The 20460-nt window shown below is 41.0% G+C and overlaps 1 protein-coding gene across 16 annotated transcripts in view; it reads right to left on the bottom strand.

Annotated features, from left to right (window-relative positions):
* Window positions 1-18194, bottom strand: part of LOC134159725 (poly(rC)-binding protein 3-like) — a 60951-nt gene extending 42757 nt beyond the window's left edge. For 14 of the 16 annotated variants that reach the window (XM_062610998.1, XM_062610993.1, XM_062610994.1 and 11 more), the window contains exons 1-4: window positions 18040-18194; window positions 4365-4388; window positions 4235-4267; window positions 1714-1830 (exon numbers count right to left, since the gene is read on the bottom strand). In XM_062610998.1, coding sequence (XP_062466982.1) covers window positions 1714-1830; window positions 4235-4267; window positions 4365-4388; window positions 18040-18117 — 252 coding nt within the window. In that variant the 5' untranslated portion in view covers window positions 18118-18194. The remainder of the gene's footprint in view (window positions 1-1713; window positions 1831-4234; window positions 4268-4364; window positions 4389-18039) is intronic. The other 2 variants (XM_062610992.1, XM_062610999.1) reach the window with 1 other exon arrangement.
* Window positions 18195-20460: the final 2266 nt, after the last annotated feature.

Raw genomic sequence — 20460 nt, 5'->3', positions numbered from 1 at the left:
CTGGAGCAATATAAATGGGATTAACAGTTGCAGTATGAAAAATGTGGCATTTGTCTGGGGGCTGACAGGAATGTTGTCTGAGACTGAAGAGATTCCCACTGAGAACACCTGAGCAGGAGCTGGGTATACCCACGAGGCACAGGATGGCTGTGTGCAAAACATTACAATAATAGGAAGTGAAGCATTTCCAGCAGCGATAGGAACATGTTAACTAGGACAGGGGACTGTTAGAGCCATTAAATAAGCCTTTTTGGAACTCCATTTGCAACCTGTCCAAGATTAACATAAACAAAAAGCTAGAAAGGGATTACTAAAGTCACAAGAGGGGTAGAAAATGCATCCTCTGAAAGACTGAGCTTGGCTCACCTACCCTGCAAAAGAAAGGATGTGAGGGGATAAAACTGTTTTCTAAAAATGAGTCTAAGAGGGGAATCCTCAGGGATGGAAAGGCAAGAATTATTTAAACTAACGGCCAGTGCTGGCACAGAAACAAAGCTGCATAATCTGTTCATGAATAAATTCTGGTGAGGAGTGAAAAGGTGTCCAATTCTCTGAGAAGTGACGTTGTGGATCCAATATCAGGGAACAGAAAACATCTAACTAGTTTCTGGTCATGCTGTGAAGTTGCAGGTTGCAAAACACATCGCTTTTGCTGGATGACAACTGCATGTGATGGCCTATAAACTCTTTTATAGTCCTGTTGCTCTAAATGTGAGCAATCACCATGGGTAAATAAAGGCACACACTGCCATTTACCATCAATGCCAGCATTTCCGAGTGCTAATAACCCCACTGACTTGAAGAAATAAGCACTCTTAAGAAAGAGATTCATATCCCTCTAGTTTAATCATCAATGGAGAGACACAGTCCCTTTATCCTGCCGCAGGTAAGTCAGTCCAATAGTCTGCAGGCTCTTCCTTTAGGAAAAGGTGAGCTGCCTTCCGCAGGGGCCTCTGTCAATCTACAGAGGACAGGAGAGATGCCTGGACTAGACGTAAGGCTTTCAGAAGCAGAGGGAGTTAAATCCTCTCCTGAGTAACAAGAGTTTGTATTCTGTAGTCTCCTGTCTTTTCTATGAGGTTTCCCATTAAAGTGGTGACCATATCTAATTGTAGTTGTTTCATGACAGTTGAGGAGATCCCAGCACTTTAGGTATGTATCTGCACAGATCAGTTTTTCAATAGTAAATTGAGCTCTTGCCTCACTCTTAGTGCCTTTATTTTAATTAAATTAAAGCTAAGCTTTAAATATGGTAATCGGTAATCATATAGTTTGTTTTTAAAATAAAAAAAAATCTATTTAGATGAGTTCCATATTCATTTTGACATATATAAATTTTACATCAATACCAAATGGAATCATATAAAAACAGAACTAAAATTTAAGCAATTATTCTTTTCAAATCAAACCCACAATGGGACAAGAAATTTTCCAAGACATTTTTCCTACCATTAGTGCACATTACTAGAAGCAATTGCTTTTCCCTGAAGCCTCCAAAAAGCAAAAGAAATGATCAAACAGCTTGCAAATTGACCCATTATTTTTCTTCAGCATTGCTGCCAAAAGCATTTATAAAAATACAGCCACTTTCATTGCTATTAAATAGAACATTAAACAAATAATACTTAACATTAAAGCAAACATGAGAAAATTCAAACGGTGTTTGTATTTCAACTTGAAGAGAGAAAAAAACGCCTTATTTTATTTCCTTACCTCTTCAAATTTTAGTGCAATCATAGAAAAAGCTTTAAAAATTGCATCTGTTGGGCCTGTTATTGTCACAATTCTCTCTGGACAGGAGCCTTCTGAAATATTGATTCGAGCACCACTCTGTCAAAAAGAACAAATATTTTTCAAATTTATACTTCCCAGGGAACAAACTAAGCAGGATTAGGGATACGGTTTGGGAAGCAATATCTTAAGGCTTCTAATTCCCTCTCCTACAAGTACAGCCCAAACATTATATAATTTCAGAATAAACACTCTCCAAAAATTCATCTAACTGGGAAGCCAGATTCTGTCTGGGTAAACACTTAGACAGCCTTCTTCATGGTATGCAAATAGTGCTTCTGCAACTGAAAGTTGTGAATAATGGCACAATCAAGTCTTTTCCCTTTCCTCTTGCTGGGTTTACCTCAAATAGGATCGGAGCTGCAGAATTTCACACAAAATTGGTTTTCTCCAGGGAGCATCTCCCAGGGAAGACACACCTCTCTGCTTTAGAGACCCAAAGGCAGGGTCTAGACAGCGCACTGCTTTGTACTGTGGAGAAGACTCTTCATAGATGCGTCTCCTGCAAAGGCAGTCAATTACTGTGCACTGAACAACCCTTTAAAGGAGTACTAGTAGGACAGGCAACAGTAACAGTGTTATTTCCTTCAGGCAAGGAGCCTACTGGAAGGAGTCAGAAAACTTTAAAGCTTGGAGACAGGGCAGAAGGGCTCTTCGTATACTTAGTCCCCTTTATGCCACTGTGGCAGTGCAGAGAAAACCCCTAAACCAGACATAAATACATTTAAGAGTATCTTGGTGTAGATAATGATCAAATCCAGTTCAAGTAAGACCCACCCTACACTTTCCCTAAGGTTTCAGGCATGAAAATGTGCTAAATGCAGCCTAAGGAGTCACTGGAGCCTCCACTCATCCACAAGCACTGACCTCCCTGAGGATGGCCTGTAGCCAATGTGGGATGGGGTTTGGATTAACTTGGCTCTTTGTCTTCAGGATTACCACAAATCAGCTGATGTGCTGTGTGTCTGAGCCCTTATTCACGTCCACACTGCTGTTCAACAGCAAGATATTGTACTCATTTAAAGGAGGACCAAGTTATAATCATGTGGAACATAGCTTCTTTGTCCTGTGCTGATATAAAGATGCATATAATTCCTTTATTTAAAATAAAACCCCACCAATCAAATAAAGCCTCTTGTGAACTCCTGTAGATTTTTCAGGAGTGGAAGAAGAACACTTGATAAACATCCTGAAAAACTAACCAGGAATCATAACTCTTCTCTAAGATGTTTAACTTGGAAGTCAGGAGCACGCTCCTACGATGGCTTCTCTTTTGTGGATGCAAATTATATCCAAAGATATATGCCCATTATCATAATTAATCATAAAACTAAAATGTGTTTAATCAACTGGCAGGATTACCTAGGATATTGGTTTTCTTTTTACTTCCACTTTTTCTTAAGCCTTAGCAAACGTACTTATCTGTAAAAACATGTGTGAAAACTCTTATAATCAAAACTGGGGCTCTGGACTCAGTCAGCCTGATGACAAACTCCCTATTGTGTATATTAAAGATGGATCTCAGCAATTTTCTTTACTACAAACACTTTGAGATTTCCCTGCCACAGATCTTTTATCAGCGCATAAAACAACAAAGCCGCTGACATAGTAATATACTGCAGGTTTACCAGAACCAAATGGACTTTTCTTGAGGCATCCTCTATACACTCTGCACTCCTAAAGTTTTGAAGAGTAGGATTTGTCTTTTGAGCTATGCTTTTAGCACTTGTTTCAAAGAAGGAAAATTACATGGATTTCCAAGATGTGCTGCCTTGTAGGACAAGTGCCGGTCTGTAACCTCTACCTGGGCACAATCCTCTGAAGACAATGCAGCTTTCTCTGCAGAAGGGAAGGATGCCTGTGGACAGTGGGGAGACTGAGGTTTATGTAGTGCCCTGTTTTAGTTAGCTATTTTGTGTTTATGACCTTTCCAAAGGATGTGAGTGGTCTACCCTGCTCACATCCTACTCACAGGAAGTTAAGGCTTTGTCAAGACATGGCAGAGGGATACTTCAGGTTACACAAGTCTGGCTACAGCCCTACTGAACCCTGTGTCTACCCTCAAACTTTATATGCATCAATCTAATGCTTGGTTTCAGATTTTGGAAACTTTCTACAGGAGGCCAAGACACGTGCAGGACCGATGTTTGCATGCTAAAGAAAGATACAGTGGTTTTAATCATGCTAGCTAAGCTGTTCCTGAGATAAGACAGCAGCAGGCGTATTGCTATGGGAATGAAAGACTCCAGACTGCTGCGGTGATAAGGTGGTTACATTAATAACAACGTTTAACTGAGGCCAGCACATTTACACACCACCACTTGCAAAGAATGGCGGTGTTAAACTAAGTGCCCACTTGATGGCAGTGTCGGTTTGCACACGCTGAATTTCGCTGTGAGCTGGAGTGAAAGGCAAGTAAAGACATCATCAAGGCTTGTCTTACCTCCTCCCTCATCTTCTTAACAGTCTCACCTTTCTGTTAAAGAAACAGAAAAAAGTTAGCCTGGACTGATGAAGTGAACTGATATACAATATTTTGACACGAAAATAAAGAGAAAAAGTAATTTCCTGACCTTTCCAATAATGCTTCCAACCTCCTGAAACAGAAAAAAGAAGACACAGTGAATGACACGATTTGCTACAGAAGAGCATTTGCCCTGCTCCCAAGCTATTTCACTACCACTTATTTCAAACCTGCAATGTGAAGCATAGCCCCTTCCATTGTTGCTGTATACAAATACGCTATATTAGATACAAAGGGGCAGGCTAAAAATGCGGTTTTGCAGCCTACTGATTGCACAAGAATACCTTTAACTGAAGCTGATCTTGCAGATACAGATCAATCCTGCAATTATAAACACAGATAAACCCCTATCAGGGAATAAAAAGTTCAAAAATAACAGAACTGCACAACCTATTAGAGAAAATGAGACATAATACAAGCATCAAAATAACTTCAGATCTCACTGACAGCAAGCATTTACCCTCTTTACACCATGTAATAGCCAGAGCTGTCTTTCCATGCTACTGAATATTATTGTGTAAACACCTGGTGGCCTGTCTTAATCTCCGTGTTAAGCACTTACAGAACAATAACTGCTAATCACTTTTTAGGGATTTGGGAATTGCTGTTGGGCTTTCACAATCTTCCATGAAGGGACAGACTGAGAAATGTGACTGTGAACATAAAATAGAGGAACACTTTGGCAGTTCTGGCAACATCCCGAGGGTTGAAAACTCAATGAATAAAACCAAGAGATAGCAAAACTGAAGCTAATAACTCTAAAATGAATAGCCTGAGCATGTTACACAGATCACACAGGTGTGACATCAGACTGGAAATCATCTGATGGAGAGGAGACCAGCTAAAGGAAAACAAGCTCTTCTCCTTTACCCAGACTGTGAAATCTTCTTCAATGGCTAAAGACCATCTCACACGGCTCTGTCCCAGACATGATATACAGTCGTGTGTCCCCGCCTTCCCCTAAGTCTGACCCATCCTGAAACACAGGCCAAAGAGCAGGATTTAAGAAACTAACCTCCACTGCTCTGTACAATGATGGACTCAAAATAAAGTGGTACTAACTTCACCCTTCAGTAAATAACTACCTGCAGCGACCTTGAGAGAGCTATTTCTCACCAGTTATTCATAAGCTTATAATACGAAGCTGCTTGTGCTTGCAACTTCGCACATCCTGCCCACTAGATATAAAGACTTTTCAGGGAGCAGACCACCTATCTCAATTAAGAACTTTAGCATATGGCTCCTCTGCACTCTCTGCAAGTGTGCACGTAACACCAGACTGGGGGAAACAGTCAATGTACTGCTGGACACGGCTGCTATTTGGAGTCTCACCCAGACAGGGTGGAGAAATTGGCTGAGAAAAACCTCAGGGAGCAGAACAAAGTAAAATGAAAAGTCCCATTAAGTTGGGCAAAAACTTGTTACAAACTGGCTTTGTAGAAAAAGTCCTGGGGGCCCCAGTGCACAACTCCAACACAAGCACATGAGCTCATCAGCAGTGCATCCCTGATGAAACAAATGCTGGGCTGTATCAGCAAGAGTGTAGCCAGCAGGCTAAGGCAAATGATTCTTGCCTTCTCCTTGTGTCTGTGAGGCCATGCCTGGAGGATTTTGTCCTATTTCGGGCTCCCAGTAGAAGACAGACAAGGACACACTGGTGTTAATTCAGTGCAGGGCCAAGGTGGTCAGGGAACCAGAACACAGGACACATGAGGAGAGGTTGAGAGAACTGCATGCATTTGTTGTTAGGAAGAGAAGATTTGGGAGGGCATCTTATTGCAGTTTACAGGAAAAGGAAATAAGGAAAGCAAGTTGCAACATCAAATTCCTACTTGACATGAGGAAGGATTTTTTACTATGGGGATGGCTGAACATTGGAACAGGTACCCAGAGAAGATCCATCCTGGAATCTCCATCCTTAAAGGTGTCCAAAACCAGCCTGGGCAAGGTCCTGACCAATCTACTCAAATGGGATCTTCTTGATTCAGGTCACACTGGAGACCTTTGGGAGTTCCTTCCAACCTCCAAGGGCCTGTGACTCTTCAAGCATGGCCTTATATCCACTGAAGTAAATGCCTAACTAGCCACAGAGTTCCTCAACCCATGGAGGCCCTTTCTCAGGCTTATTTTTCAAACCTTACTTTTTCTGTTCTGAATTTCCCTTTCTTATTTCCCTTCCTACTTCTTTTCCAAGGTAAGTTTCTGCTCTCTTGTACATACTGACCAGAGAACAGATACTGTCCGGACAGGAACTGCAAATCTTACAGAGGTATCTGCCTTGCAAACTTCTGTTTCTGCTGGCTGATGTACAGTAGATCTTTGCATGTCACACAGCTCTGTGACTGTTCTTGCTAAAGTTCTCCATGTCTGCCTGGGACAATGAGGCATCTGTACATCTGTGCATACAATGTGAAGAAGCAGCTCTGTGAGAAGATGAATGAATGAAGCGTACTAGCTACAGTTCTGTGTCTTGTGACTAAATTACCCTGTGTCTCTTAATATGTGGGTTTAGGTCATGCCTTTTCCTATGGCTGAGACTGCTGTACCAGCGTGCTGTGTAGGCTCGCTAATGAATTGCAGCATTTTTGTTAGCAGTGACAAATTTGGAACACCCATTCCACAATATTTTTAAGATCTTACCAACTTTTATATTATCACTGTAACTGTTGAATGCAGTTGAACAATACAGGGAGCGAAATTCTCAGTGGTAAATCGTTCTGGGAGCCCCTCATGTCTAGTAGTTCCTATCTGCCCACTCTGCACATTCAGCAGTTTTGCCTTGAAAACTTTTGTCCATTCTTCTCGACCCCAGCTTTCAGAAATAGCATCTTTTGTAAAACAGATTCTTAGCAGGTAGAAGGACCTTTTGCTATGGGTGAGCATATTGTGTTTCAATTGCTATGGGCAAGCAATCGTATTTCAGTCCCTGGTATAATTTCAGTTTTTGTATATGAGAAGTTTCATTAGAAACTGTAGGCCTCATCTTGAATCTGCAAAGCTCTGTCAGTATACACTTAGGATGAAACCTGTCCCAGTCCATTTGATCATACTGGGTCTTAATGACAGATGCTGTTCTTTCAGAAATGTATGGATGAGTCATGGCTATTAAGTACAAAGATATCTTCCTTGGAAATAGGAAAAGATACTTCTGCTTTCGAAACCAAAAAGCAAAATGCCATTTGTAGCCCAAGTAAAAAATTTGGTCCATTTCAAACAAAGGAATTGGGAGTATTTAAACAAGCAGAGTAGAGCAGGGAGCCAGGATTAGGAGGAAAGAAACACTGCATTCACATAGATATTCCTATTCTTTCCAGAATTTTTGATCCCTTACAGATTATTTACAAATAAATAAATAAATCTAGAATAGTTCTAAATGGGTCATTTCAGAATCTTTTGGGGCTTTTTTAAGAAAGAAACTTAAGAAACATTTAAGAAAGCTCCCATAAGTACTGGTGTCTACAGATCATGTCTTTAATGATGAAAAACCTACTTCAGAAGACTCTTTACATCTCCTTCCCCAAACTACCAATGCAAACCTTTAGTGTTTCTTTATACAGTCCAATGTTTGTTTCATATAGATTCTTGTTTAGTGCTTAATGAAATACCTAACATCAGTTTACAACACTCGAGTTTTATCAGTATTCCTAGCCAAGTTTACTTTGAGTAACCATCTTCAGAAAATGTTTCTGCGCTTGCCAGACACCAAATTATGCTGTAGTTATCTGAGTAACACTGAAGGGATGAGATGCCTGTCACCTGCATCAGTTCACTGAAAGTCAGGAGTCCCATATAAGCCAGGCACACAGCCTCCTCTGCAACCCAGGGAGAGAGATAATGGAGGGTATTTTGTTCCTAAAAGAGGAGGGAAGAAGTGTCCTCCTGAGGGCTTCATCTTTCTCCATCTGCAGCAGGAGACGACTAGACTGACACTAACATACCTGAAGTTTGCTGAGAGGAATCCTACAGTTGATGTCAAATTCAGCCTCAGCCCAAGTCAGACAGGAGTTTGATTTAGCTCTCCTAGCAAACACCTACTAGAGTATGCTAATAACTCTTGGAAGTATTTGCTGTTTCCCGGTGCTCAGGACTATAAGCTAAAAGAAAGCACTTATGATCAATTTCAGATGGATTTATTGAGTAACTATCTATGCATAAACACAGTGGGTAAATTAGTTACATGGTAACAATTACTGGGTTTCATATAATCACACTTTAACAGCTGACGGAAAAGCAGTGTCCAAAAAAGGAAAGGAAGTTACAAATGAGGGAAATAAAGCTAAGAGGGAGAAAGACAGGTCCAAAGCAACCCAGCAGACTGATGCTGGGGCTAGAAGTACTACTCAAGCTCTTTGGTGTCAACATATGAACGTCCACCTGTCACAAGCAGATATGCCACAGCAATCATGATGGATGAATAGGATGCCTCTGAAAAGCTGCAAATGTGTGCATGCTTACATCCACTGATACATAAGCATAAATACACACACATTTACTTATTTGTATGTGAAGTCAAGATATACGTAAAGCCACTAGATAGATAGATACCAGCTTTCCTTCAAGAAATGACAGCAATTTGGGGTGCATATCCTGATATTCACCACATGAGCCTGAGTTTCAGGCCAGGTAATGCCTTCTGAAGGGCGTATCTCCAGGCATCTCAAGCATGATAATCTCACAGTTGGGCTCCAACAGCTTCACTCTGGAAAACCCCAGGGAAATTAGAACTGTACATACTGATTTCACATAACCTGAAAGTAATTCTCAAGCCCAGGGAGGGCTGGGTTGATTTATGACTACCATTTTCTTTAGTATGCTATCTCTAATAAAATAGATAAAACAACAAGAGGTGAATGTCACCAACAAACACTGGAAGGCTGTTCAGTATCAGTAAAGCGCATTGCTAGCCAACCACCCGATTCATTACAGATTAACTTGAGGAGATACAATGGTAAAAGCCGGAGATGCTTGCTTTCATGCTGAAATGCAGCATATAATACTATTTGCACATCTTATTCACACGAATGGGATGAGTTTTGTTCTTAAAGAGCACTTAAGTGTGGTGGGCCCATCAAAGAATAGAAAGCTATTTTCTGCAGGTTTTGCATTATCTGTGGTGAGGGCAAGGCAGCACCAGCAGAAGAAAACGTGGCAGCAAAGAAGTCTGTGAGCCAAGGTTTTCATTAGGATCTTCAAGGTGTGAATGACTAAACAAATATATAAAACAGGCTGCTACTAGAAAGCTATTTCCTAATCAGTTATCTGGTGTGTGTTTTGGATAACAAGAGAAAGAAATTAGTCATGTTCAGAAAGCAAGAGGCTTAACAAGTAGTAGCAAACCTCGGTTTAAAGACTAACCTTTGATCTGTAAACACAATGTGTGAAATTCCATAATTTTTCTAAGTGTGAGGCTAGTTTCATAGTTACTGTGTCCCAGGAAATCAAAACAAAACAAGCAGCCATTCCAGGAACATAGAATAGCACAGGCCTTGCTCTATCACTATGGGGCATGTGGCTTCTCTTTAGCAGTGTTATGGTGGGAACGGAACATTAACCTCAAAGGACCTCCGAGATAAAGCCACTTTTAGAAGGAAAGCACGTTTAACAAGTAATATAAGAGTATATACTTTCACCCCAAAGCATCTGACAAAGCACAGGCCACATCCTAAAGCCTTCAATTCATTCAGGCAATGCTTTGACTGAACATGCTTACCTGCTTTCTATGAGCAAGGATAAGCTAGAACCAGTATGACTGGACTCTACAAACTAAACAAGCCTGCTAGAAAAGCACTGAAATTAAAAGAAATACAGCTTTATACGGCGGGATGTATGCGGGACATCAGCGTTTTTCAAGGACTGGGAGAAAAGTCAGTTTTGGAAAACATGATATTTCTACCTCAGGGAACGGCTGCCTTGGATAAATTGAGAGTCTGGTTTGTGTTCTGGGATTAGACTCACTGAGACGGGAGATTTCACGTTCCTAGGTGGTGGCTCAGTAGCTGCTGTCTGATGCTAACAGCCCTAATTCAGCAAGGCTCTGCAGATCTCATGCTAACAAATGTGGCTGTGTATGAGGAAACCTTTAAATTAGTCTTTCTGACGGAGATGCCACTATTACGAACCTTCACAGGTCCATCTAATATTTTTGGGGCAGCTGTGCCAATGGGCATTTCTCATTTACTTTTTGATAGCAGGTGGGTAACCAAATTACATTCAATTTCACACCAAACCTAGCAGCCATTCCCTAAAAAGCACCCCCAGAAATGGTTATGTCCCTTTGCTTGTCCCTCTGCCTGCGATGTTGAAGCAGCAGCATTGAGTAGGGTGTGTGCTTTCTGCTATCTCAGTTCATTACAGCTGTGGACATACGAGGAGATTCTCTTTGACAGAAGCGGGAAAATTTGGCTATGGAAATTGGTTTTAGGCACATACAGGGCCCTGGGGCTGGCAGAAAAAGACCTCTGTCCTTCCACTGATTTTTTACGCTACTGAGAAACCCATAGCTGTTACTACAAACACACCAAGAGTATATCTTGTGTTATGTATTTGCACACAGAGTTTTGTTCCATAACCAGAGCTCTTAGGTACCACAGTAATGAAAACAAACAAAACAAGAACTATAATAGCAATAGGCAGGACAGTCAATCCTTATAATACCCTGACCAGCGCTCATGGAAACAAGAAAGAACAGAACAAACACTGGCTTGTTTGGCATTTTACAGCTTGGATTAAATTAACTGACAAGGCGATTCTTAAAGCTACTTTGTTGTATTCTATATTTTAATGAGTAAAAAATAAAAGAGAAAAATGGGGAAGGAGAAGGGCATTACCTTTAAGATGGGGAAAAATTATTTCTGCGCTTGTTTAGAGTCTTTCAGGGGGCAATTAAGCAGGCATAAAAAGGTGGTCACAAAAAGAAATCCTTGATAATAAAACTATATTATCTGTACTAATGAAAATGGCAAATTCCTCCATGATTTTATTGTCTTTATTTCAGCTTTTAAGTGTGAGCATTCTCCTTAATGAGTCTAAATTTTGTTTTTGTTTCTTGTAAAAAATTCTATGTGCAGCTTCATAAAATAATCACAAACATGCCTAAAAGTCACCCCTGAAGCTGCATGTAAGTCTGCTGTAACCAGTCCTTCAGTGCCACAAGCACCCACTGATCCTGCTGAAGCCATCGGGAAATAGAGTTCCTGAAGGCATCTAAAATGAAGCTGTAAGTACTGGAATTTTAGCACCTAAAAATCATACAGTTTTGTCCAAAGCTGAAAATTTGACTGCATTTTTTCTAATTCACTACTGCTGAAATTATGAGAAACATATAATTGAGCAAATGCTACCAGGGAAGGAAAAGCTCTGCTCAGGCATCATATCTTTTCTCCTTCAACGCAGATTATACATACTACATATAAATTCAGTACAATATACATATGTATAGTCTACACACTATATGTGCTGCTTTTCCCCAGACATGTTTAAAATCTGTTTAGGAGACTTCCAGAACCTCACAACAATCTCAATACCAGGAATTTCTCTTGAGGTTCCCTTATTAGGATTTATTTTCAAAAACATACTTTATCCCATTATTCCCTGCCAGAAGCACTTGCATCATTCAAAATAATACCACTCCTTTACACTCGTACTTATTTTATGAGAATGTCTGAGGAAAGCCAGACAGAGCCTCATCAGCCTCCTAGAACTTTGTTATTTTTCTGTGAGTCCCCTCTCTGCTCAGTTCTCAACATTGCTCACACATGTGGCACCCGCTGCTGAGCATGGAACCACAGGTGTAATTTTGCCAGAAGAACAGTAAGGTAATTGCCATCTCTGCCTCACGATGCACCAACGTTATACATCCAAAACTGCACACACTTCTGCTGCAACAGCTTTCCTCTCCAACTCAGCATATCCCAAATGTGGCAGTCTCTAGACACTGACACATCTGATGCTTTTTATGTTTTCCAGATTTCCTTCTCTCACAGAACATGTGTCTTCTAAATTACCTTCCAGTGTTAATTGCCTCAACTCTCCAATTTACACCTCTCGGTATTTGGCAAGAGTCCTACTTCCCTGCCAGTTTTCCCTTCCCTCCTTCATCCCACCTGTAAACTATTTCCTTGCTCTTCCTAACCATCTGAATTTATTAATCCATTTTGTTTTGCATTTCTGAACTCCTTTCCCTTTCTCTAAAATATTTCTCAGACTCAATATATTAATATATTCTAGTTTGGTTTCTTGCAGATTTCACTGCACTCAACATGGTTCCACTGATGCACACCTTCATGCGGTGCCTTTGGAAACAATGCATTTTTCCTTCTCCAGGTTTGTACTGGAGGGAAGAAGCAAAGACTCCTTTGCTGCCACTACAAGATGGAGACCAAAGTGGATTTGTGACCCTGCTGCTCCTTCCATGCTGGCAGTTTTGAATATTTTCTCCTGTTCCACCTCACAGACCTGACTTGAAGATCACTATTAAAGCTGCTTTACGGAAATGTAACATCCTTCTACTGGCACAGTCTCTCGACTAAAATGAACCTGTAACACTGGGTCTCTAGGGTCTTCATCAGCCTGTTAACACTGGCTGTGTAGAAAGCCAAACCAGTCCAAAATCATGTAATCATTACAGAGTAGTCAAAATAGGTGCTTTTTCAAGATTGTTTTCTTTCCAGGCATGAATTGACCAAAACCAGAACAAGAGCACTGCAGATGCATGTTGGGAGATACCTCTGAGCAAGGCTACAATTTTCCACAACCTTCCAACCTCATTATCTGTGGCAGTAATCAAGAAACAAACACCCCAAAATAAAGCCACAAGCTATGGGAACAAAAAACTCAGCAAAAGGTGAGCATAGAATGATAAATCATCGAGCTCCACCAAAGACCCTGTAACTTGCAGATACCCAAAAGAAGTTTGATTTTGACAAAAACAAAAAAAGGAATTAAAAAATGAAAGGCACATTTCTGTTGGAGCCTGAGCTCTGCCTTTCCTTATTGAGGGCTTTGATAGCTGGGGACTGTTTGCCCACAAATGCACACGCACTCAATTTGTGTTCCTTCTGTCCTTCAAAAATGGTGTTCTGGTATGGATAAATGCTGCTACTTTTGCCTTTTCTGGAAGCAGAACTTTTGCAATCCCTCCAATATTGCAGCCCTGCCTACAAAGTACATTTTTTAGGTAGATAAAAGTAATAAAGTATCTGCACCCATTCATGTCTCTGCCCTACAGAGTAATTTTATTTATTTTACTTCAAGAAACAGCAGGAATTACATGGAAAATAGAGAATTAGGGCAATGTAAACAGGCCCCATCCACATTCCCTTTTTTTCGCTACCGAAATGCACAGAACAGCCTTATTCCTTAATGTAGTGCACCCTTGTCATTAATGAAAGATGAAAATGCATCTCTGCGTTATTTAATATACTCTATGTATCCTAGACATGCTTCAATATGCTCTTCCATTAATGCCCTCTTCAGAGCAGCATTCAGATAACTCAGTCAAAATTAGTGCTATGGCAGCTTTACTTGTTCTTAAAAACCTCCAGTAATGGATGGTGTGGCATTCCCGGACAGCCTCCTCCCCTTCTCATACAGCCATGTACCATAGATCACAGAATGGTCTCGGTTGGAAGGGACCTTAAAGCTCATCCAGTTCCAACCACGCAGCCATGGGCAGGGACACCTTCCACTAGACCAGGTTGCTCAAAGCCCTGTCCAACCTGGCCTTTAACACTGCCAGGGACGGGGCAGCCACAACTTCTCTCGGCAATCTGTGCCAGTGTCTCACTACCCTCGTAGTGAAGAATTTCTTCCTTATATCTAACATAAATCTCTTCTTCTTCAGTTTAAAGTCATTCCCTCTTGTCCTGTCACTACATGACCTTGTAAAGAGTCCCTCTCCAGGTTTCTTGTAGGCCCCCATAAGGTATTGGAAGGCTGATATAACATCTCCCCTGAGCCTTCCCTTTTCCAGGCTGAACAAGTCTGGTTTTCCTAATTTTGCTTTTAAAACATCCAGCTGCTTCTTCATGGATATGAAGAACATCTGAGCACTGCCCCTGTGTACGCCCTATCACCTGCCCTCCCATTGCAAGAATGTATGAACAAGCGTTTTGTGTTGCTTCTAGTTTCTCTTCAGGGCTGTCATACAATCATAACTTTTTAACTGATGTAACATGGTGTAAGATGAAAATTAGGCCATTTATCTTACACCATCACACTCTCTCTCAAGTCCTGGCTCAAGACTAGGCCTTGGAAACATCCTGATGTTAATCTTTCATACCTCGCCATATATAACCCTGTGCTTCCTTACCATTACAATTTCTGCCTGAGAAAAATCAAGGCTGTGCCCTGCCTCCTTGCCAGAAAGCTGTTCCCAAATCTTGCTACGCTGTGGAAGAGCGGTGGAGCGGGTCCTCCAAGTGGCCATCCCAGCCTCTTTGGCAGGAGGCTGCATAAAGCCCTGCAGGAGCTCAGCTGGACCTACAGCCACTTCTCTCCTCAAAGCAAGACAGAGCAAAGGCACTGATGAGAGGTGCCCTTCCTTCAAGGAGGAATGGGGCCTGGGTTGTACTGGAGCTCAGGACTGTTCCCATCTGTTTTTCCTTTCACCAGACGCCAATGTTGTCTTGGATTTTTCCTCTTGTTTTGCTTGTTATTGCTAAAGATACTTTTTATTCCCTACCCTCTTGCAAATGTCTGTCCATTCATATAAAGCCTGATTTTTCTGTCTGCAGATATAGAATTTAGCTTAATTGCCTAATTAAGATGTCCATCCTTGACTTAAAGCCTTTATACAAATCACACAGAAAGTACACGCTGAAAATTTCTTAAGTCCACAGGATTTACAGCCAAGATAACTAAACATAGTAGCACAAGTTATGGACTTTCAGTCAAATGAATGCAAATATCACAAAGTACATAGACTTTCACTACGCAAAGGTATACTGGCAATAAAGGTTTAGAGACAGAGTGACGGTTGGTGGGGACAGGCCCTCATTTTTCCATGAAACACCCTAATAAATTCATAACTTTAAAATGACCTTACTTTAATATTAACTGAGTCCACTCAGAACTACTGTTCTTTTTAAAAACAACCTTTTAATTCCCATCTTCTCTTTCAGGTTATGACCAGTTATGTACGGCCCAAGCTCTGCTTCAGTTAATTGTTTCGCCTAGAAATACTAATTAGAGATCAGCAATTTCCACCAATGTCATTACCACAACAAATCTTAAGGAAGAGCTTAGAAACATTTCACTGGTTCATAGAGCTTTCAGAGTGACCTTCTCACACTGAGTTCATATTGACTCAGATATCTTTCATTCCTCTATAATTTCTAAATCACAGAAATTACATCAAAGAACTGTAAGGGTCTGACTTTTATCACCAAAATAAATTGATTTAATGTACCCTGTGAAATACTTAGGCACAACAGGATACATGGTTAGAGCATAGCAGAGTTAACAGTATACCCATAGTGCCTTGTTATCTGAGGATGCATAGTACACTCACTCTTAAAATGTGAACTTCGTAGTTTCTACTGGTTTAATTTAGACCCTTGGGGCTACATACACATTGAGGATTGGACACGTAACATCCATTAGTGTTAAAAGTGGTTGTACACACAATCACTGATTTTTAACACAGAAAATTAACTTTTTCTATTTCATTTCTGATTAAACCTAAAAATTGTTTAAAAAAGCCCCAGTCTTAGCCCACAGTTTAACTAAAATGTCCTGAAAATGACAGATACTTGAGTTTTGCTTTAAAGGCATGGTTCTGCCCATGGCAGGGGGGTTGGCACTAGATGATCTTAAGGTCCTTTCCAACCCTGACTGTTCTATAATTCTATGATTCTATAAGTAGAGCTGACAGTGTCTGACAGCGGTCAAAAAGAGCATGCTTAAGCACACGTGAATTTGATTGCAACCAGTACAGCTACTTGTACCCACCAGGATAAGGATGTGCTCAAGAAGAGGCTGAGACAGACTGAGGAAGTTGGGGCTGTTCAGCCTGGAGAAGAGAAGGCTGCGTGGAGACCTCATAGCAGCCTTCCAGTATCCGAAGGGGGCCTATAGGGATGCTGGGAAGGGACTATTCGTTGGGGACTGTAGTGACAGGACAAGGGGTAACGGGTTAAAACTTAAACAGGGGAAGTTTAGATTGGATATAAGGAAGAAATTCTTTACTGTGAGGGTGGTGAGGCACTGGTACGGGTTGCCCAATGAAGTTGTGAATGCTTCATCCCTGGCAGTGCTCAAGCCCAGGCTGGACAGAGCCTTGGGGGACACGATCTAGTGTGAGGTGTCCCTGCCTGTGGCAGGGGGGCTGGAACTTGATGATTTTAAGGTCCTTTCTGACACTAACTATTCTGTGATTCTATGATTCTAAATGCTATTCTGGATTGGGACCAGAACACAGTAGAATCAACCCCTAAGACTATTTTGAGTGCAGACATGCATACAGATGTTAGGTGAGTTTGGTAAGAGAGACCGTTATTAAATTTGCTTGACAGATCCCTGTTTAAGATGCAGATCCTACACACCAGATGCCTGCCTGAAGCGGAATATTTCAGGGGGGGAAAAAAAAAAAAAAAAAAAAAAAATCAAACAAAATGGTTGGATGATTTCTGAGAAAATACATAATTTGATCTGACATAACCTTATTTCTGAGTTTTTTAATTTGCAGACTTAAACTGTACCCTCTCATACTTCCTAGCAGCTCCATAAGTAAAATACAGAGGGAGACTATAATAAGACCTTAGTCTCCTGTTTGTGCTACAGTATGCATGTGTGTTCCTGCTGCAGATTGAAAGCGTGAACTGTTTAAAAATGTAAATGTATTTTTTAGTTATTAAATTAAATTCTATGAGTAAAAATACTTTTAGATTTATAGATGCAAATTTGATCTCCAGAATTATATATATTTACTGTTCCTTGTTAAGAAAGAGCCCAAATCATCTCCTTTATATAATTCATTCATTAAGCCTAAAAATGCCTGGCACTGTCTGATGCAAATACCACAAACAAACCTATGAAATGTGTTTTTTTAGTTAAAAGCCCATTTTGTGATCTGGCAATGTGAAATAAACAGCTATCAGACTGTTAAGTCTGACAATACTGAATTGGCACTCTGTCTATGGCGGATTTCACACTTACGCTGCGCTGGACAGAAATAAAATAACAGTCAACCTTCCAAAATAAACCCACAGGGGACCTAGACGAATGCTTGGTATATCAGGGCCCTCACTCTAGTAAGATGCTACACTGGAATAACAAAGAACTATCTCATTTGTATCCAACAGAAACAGTAATTCTGTGGCAATTATTTCACATAAGTCCATGTCCTACTACCTTAACCCTCCTCCTTGCAGAATCCAGCAAATGATGAGGAAGGCAAGCCGTATGCAGGTCAGCCTTACTAAAGCATCTGCCTGATTTGGCTAACTATCGATAAAAGAACTCTTTTTTTTTTGCTGCCAGATCTGCTCAAAATGAGTTTGTTACAGGCAGGGTTTGTTCCAGTGATCTCCGGCTGCAGTGCAAACTGAAATAGGATGCCTTGAAAGGCCGGGGTTGATTTTTTGGTCATGGCAATGGTGCTTTTGACTCAAGTCAGAGAAGGAGAAGCAATGACACTCTGTCAAAGTCACTGTAAGGCTCTGATGGTAACTGCACACACTCGCTCAATACACAGGCAACCGCTGTGGCAACAATAAATGCTTCACCTTGCCATGCATGAGAAGTCGAATGGTAAGCGTGACATTGAGACCTCCTTCAGTCGCTTTTGCGTCCTTCGTGTTCATCCTGGCCTTGTATCTTCAATACTTGAAAGCAGCTTCGTTTTTCTGTTTTTTTTTTTTTTTCTATTCACTTAATCAACCTACAAAGAAGGAGAGAGAAAAAGTACCATTGAGTGGCCAAAGCTACTCTGAACTGAGAATATCATACTGTACAAAGCAATTAACATTCCTTCCTTTGATTTTCTGGACTACAGTTTAGTGCTGAAAAGGCTCCTTTGATTATTATCCCTATCCAACCAATTCTTTAGCCCTTCACGATTACAAGATAAACTCCTCTTTGAAACTTTAAAAATTCTCTTAACTTCCTGTATTTGGAAGCTGAAAGTACAGAGCACAACAAAGTGAAATACAATGTTTTCCTCACAGCACTTTCTCTCTGTTAACCTTCGCTGTGTGTATATGCAATATATATATATAAGCATTTTTTACACATGCCTGGTGCTGTTTTCATTTTCCTCCCTGTTACTACCTCTTTTGCCTTTTGGCTTTACAGAAAAGATATTTTTGTTTTCTCTCCAGCTAGAGAGAAATTAATTCTGAGCCTAAACACCAATCCCTGCCAGCAACAGTGGATGACACATTATCAAAGACATCTGAGTTACCAAAGAACCACTTGCTGCTGTAAATCTGGGCACTGTCTGACTTTGTCTTTGTCTACCAGGCCCAGAGGTGGCTCAGTCCCTCAAAGGCTGAAGCTGAGCTTCAGCCCTAAGTAAAAAAGAAGATTTTTCTTAATTCCTAATGACAAATTGCAGATTTTTCAGTCATTTACAAAGCCATAAATATCCTAAAATGCTAATGAAAGCTGCAAGGGATGGCTCTGAAGGGATAAACAAAATGCATTATGAGTTTATTAATGCAAGGACATTTATCAGTACAAAAAAAAAAAAGGGGGGGGGGGGGGGGAAGGGTGCAGAAAGGAATATTACCAAAGGCAGGAAAAATCCACAGTAGAAAAGGCTTAAAGACTTCTTATATGGTTCTGTTCTTTTCAGGGCTATCTTACAGAGCATAAAACCCCTAAGCAGACATCACTGCTGTCAGTAACCATCCGTTATTAATGAGAACCCTATTAGTTTTGCATCTTGGAGCTTCCCAAAAATTTGGCTAGCTTGGGTATTGACTCATGAGAACCTCTAAAGACAAGCATTTTGAGGACAAGCATTTTGTGGTTCAGAGCATACAGCAGTGTTTGTCTCACTGGGGTTACAGGCTATTGTCCCCTTGTGGAGACTTCTCGGGTATGGGACGAAACTACTGGAGAGACCTAAGAGATCATTCCCTTAATAATGCCAGCAGCAATATCATGTAGACTGCTTCATCAACTGATTTAAGCTCCATCTTAAGAACCATTATGCACTGACATACTAGACCAAAGTAAAGCCCATCGGAGTTGAGCATATTATGTGTGAGGGAAGTCAGCAGCAATGCTTAAAGAAAGAGCACAAGAAACATATATGGAGTCATCCCTGACTGACTTGCTGAGCTGCCAGCAATAAGTGATTCAGGGTCTTCTGGGAGACTACATCCAAACCTGCATTTTCAATAGCTGTTGTTGGACCACTCCTCCATGAATTTGTCTAATCCCTTCTCGAATCCACAGATTTGGTCTCCAAAAATTCTGTTCTCCCAGACTGTTAGTGTGGGAAGAAGTGCTTCACTTTATCTGGCTTAAATCTGCTGTCACTTCCCCTTGTAACACATTTTGCCCTCTGTGTATTACATGAAGACCATCCCAAAAAGTCACTCCTCTGGTAGCTGATGCTCCTAGTTTCAGCCTGAACCTGAGGGTGGCCAAGCCATTCCTGGTGGTTTTGCTGCTGAGAAATACACTGGAAGATGCAGAGTCTTCTCTCAAGTCTCTGCAGGACTACTTAGGACCACAGACAGCTGCTGTGCCTTCAATAACTGCAGGCAAGCGTGTTGAGGAGAGTTGAAAAGAGAGAAAGAACAACTTTAACTCCCCTTCCTAAGAGCAAATTCATTACATGCTACCACAGAGCAGATCCTGCCTACCCGGGTCCATTGCCAGGGCCCATTTGCCCTAACCCAGCATGGACTCATTTTATTTCATACCTTATGGTCTACCACCCAGACCACAGCCACTGAAATAAATCCCAATTATTCCACACTTATAGGCTTATCACTTCCATATCACCTATCCAGATGGAGAAAGGCAGACGAGAAGCAAGGTGCCTGGGTGAGAAGGCAGAAAACAGAAGCAGCCTGGCCATGCCTCTGATGCACCATGTGTGCAAGAGGGTGAATGGAAAATGTCCCAAAGCAGCGGGTAGGAAATGACAGCGAAAGGTATTGGACTCTATTCTGCTTCTTTAAGGTTAGAGC

Source organism: Pezoporus occidentalis, unplaced genomic scaffold (assembly GCF_034315485.1).
Source record: "Pezoporus occidentalis ecotype Australia unplaced genomic scaffold, CSIRO_AGI_Poc_V1 ctg15, whole genome shotgun sequence".
NCBI lineage: Eukaryota > Metazoa > Chordata > Aves > Psittaciformes > Psittacidae > Pezoporus > Pezoporus occidentalis.
The sequence above is the reverse complement of the archived record's forward strand: the minus strand, read 5'-3'. Positions and strand labels throughout refer to the sequence as shown.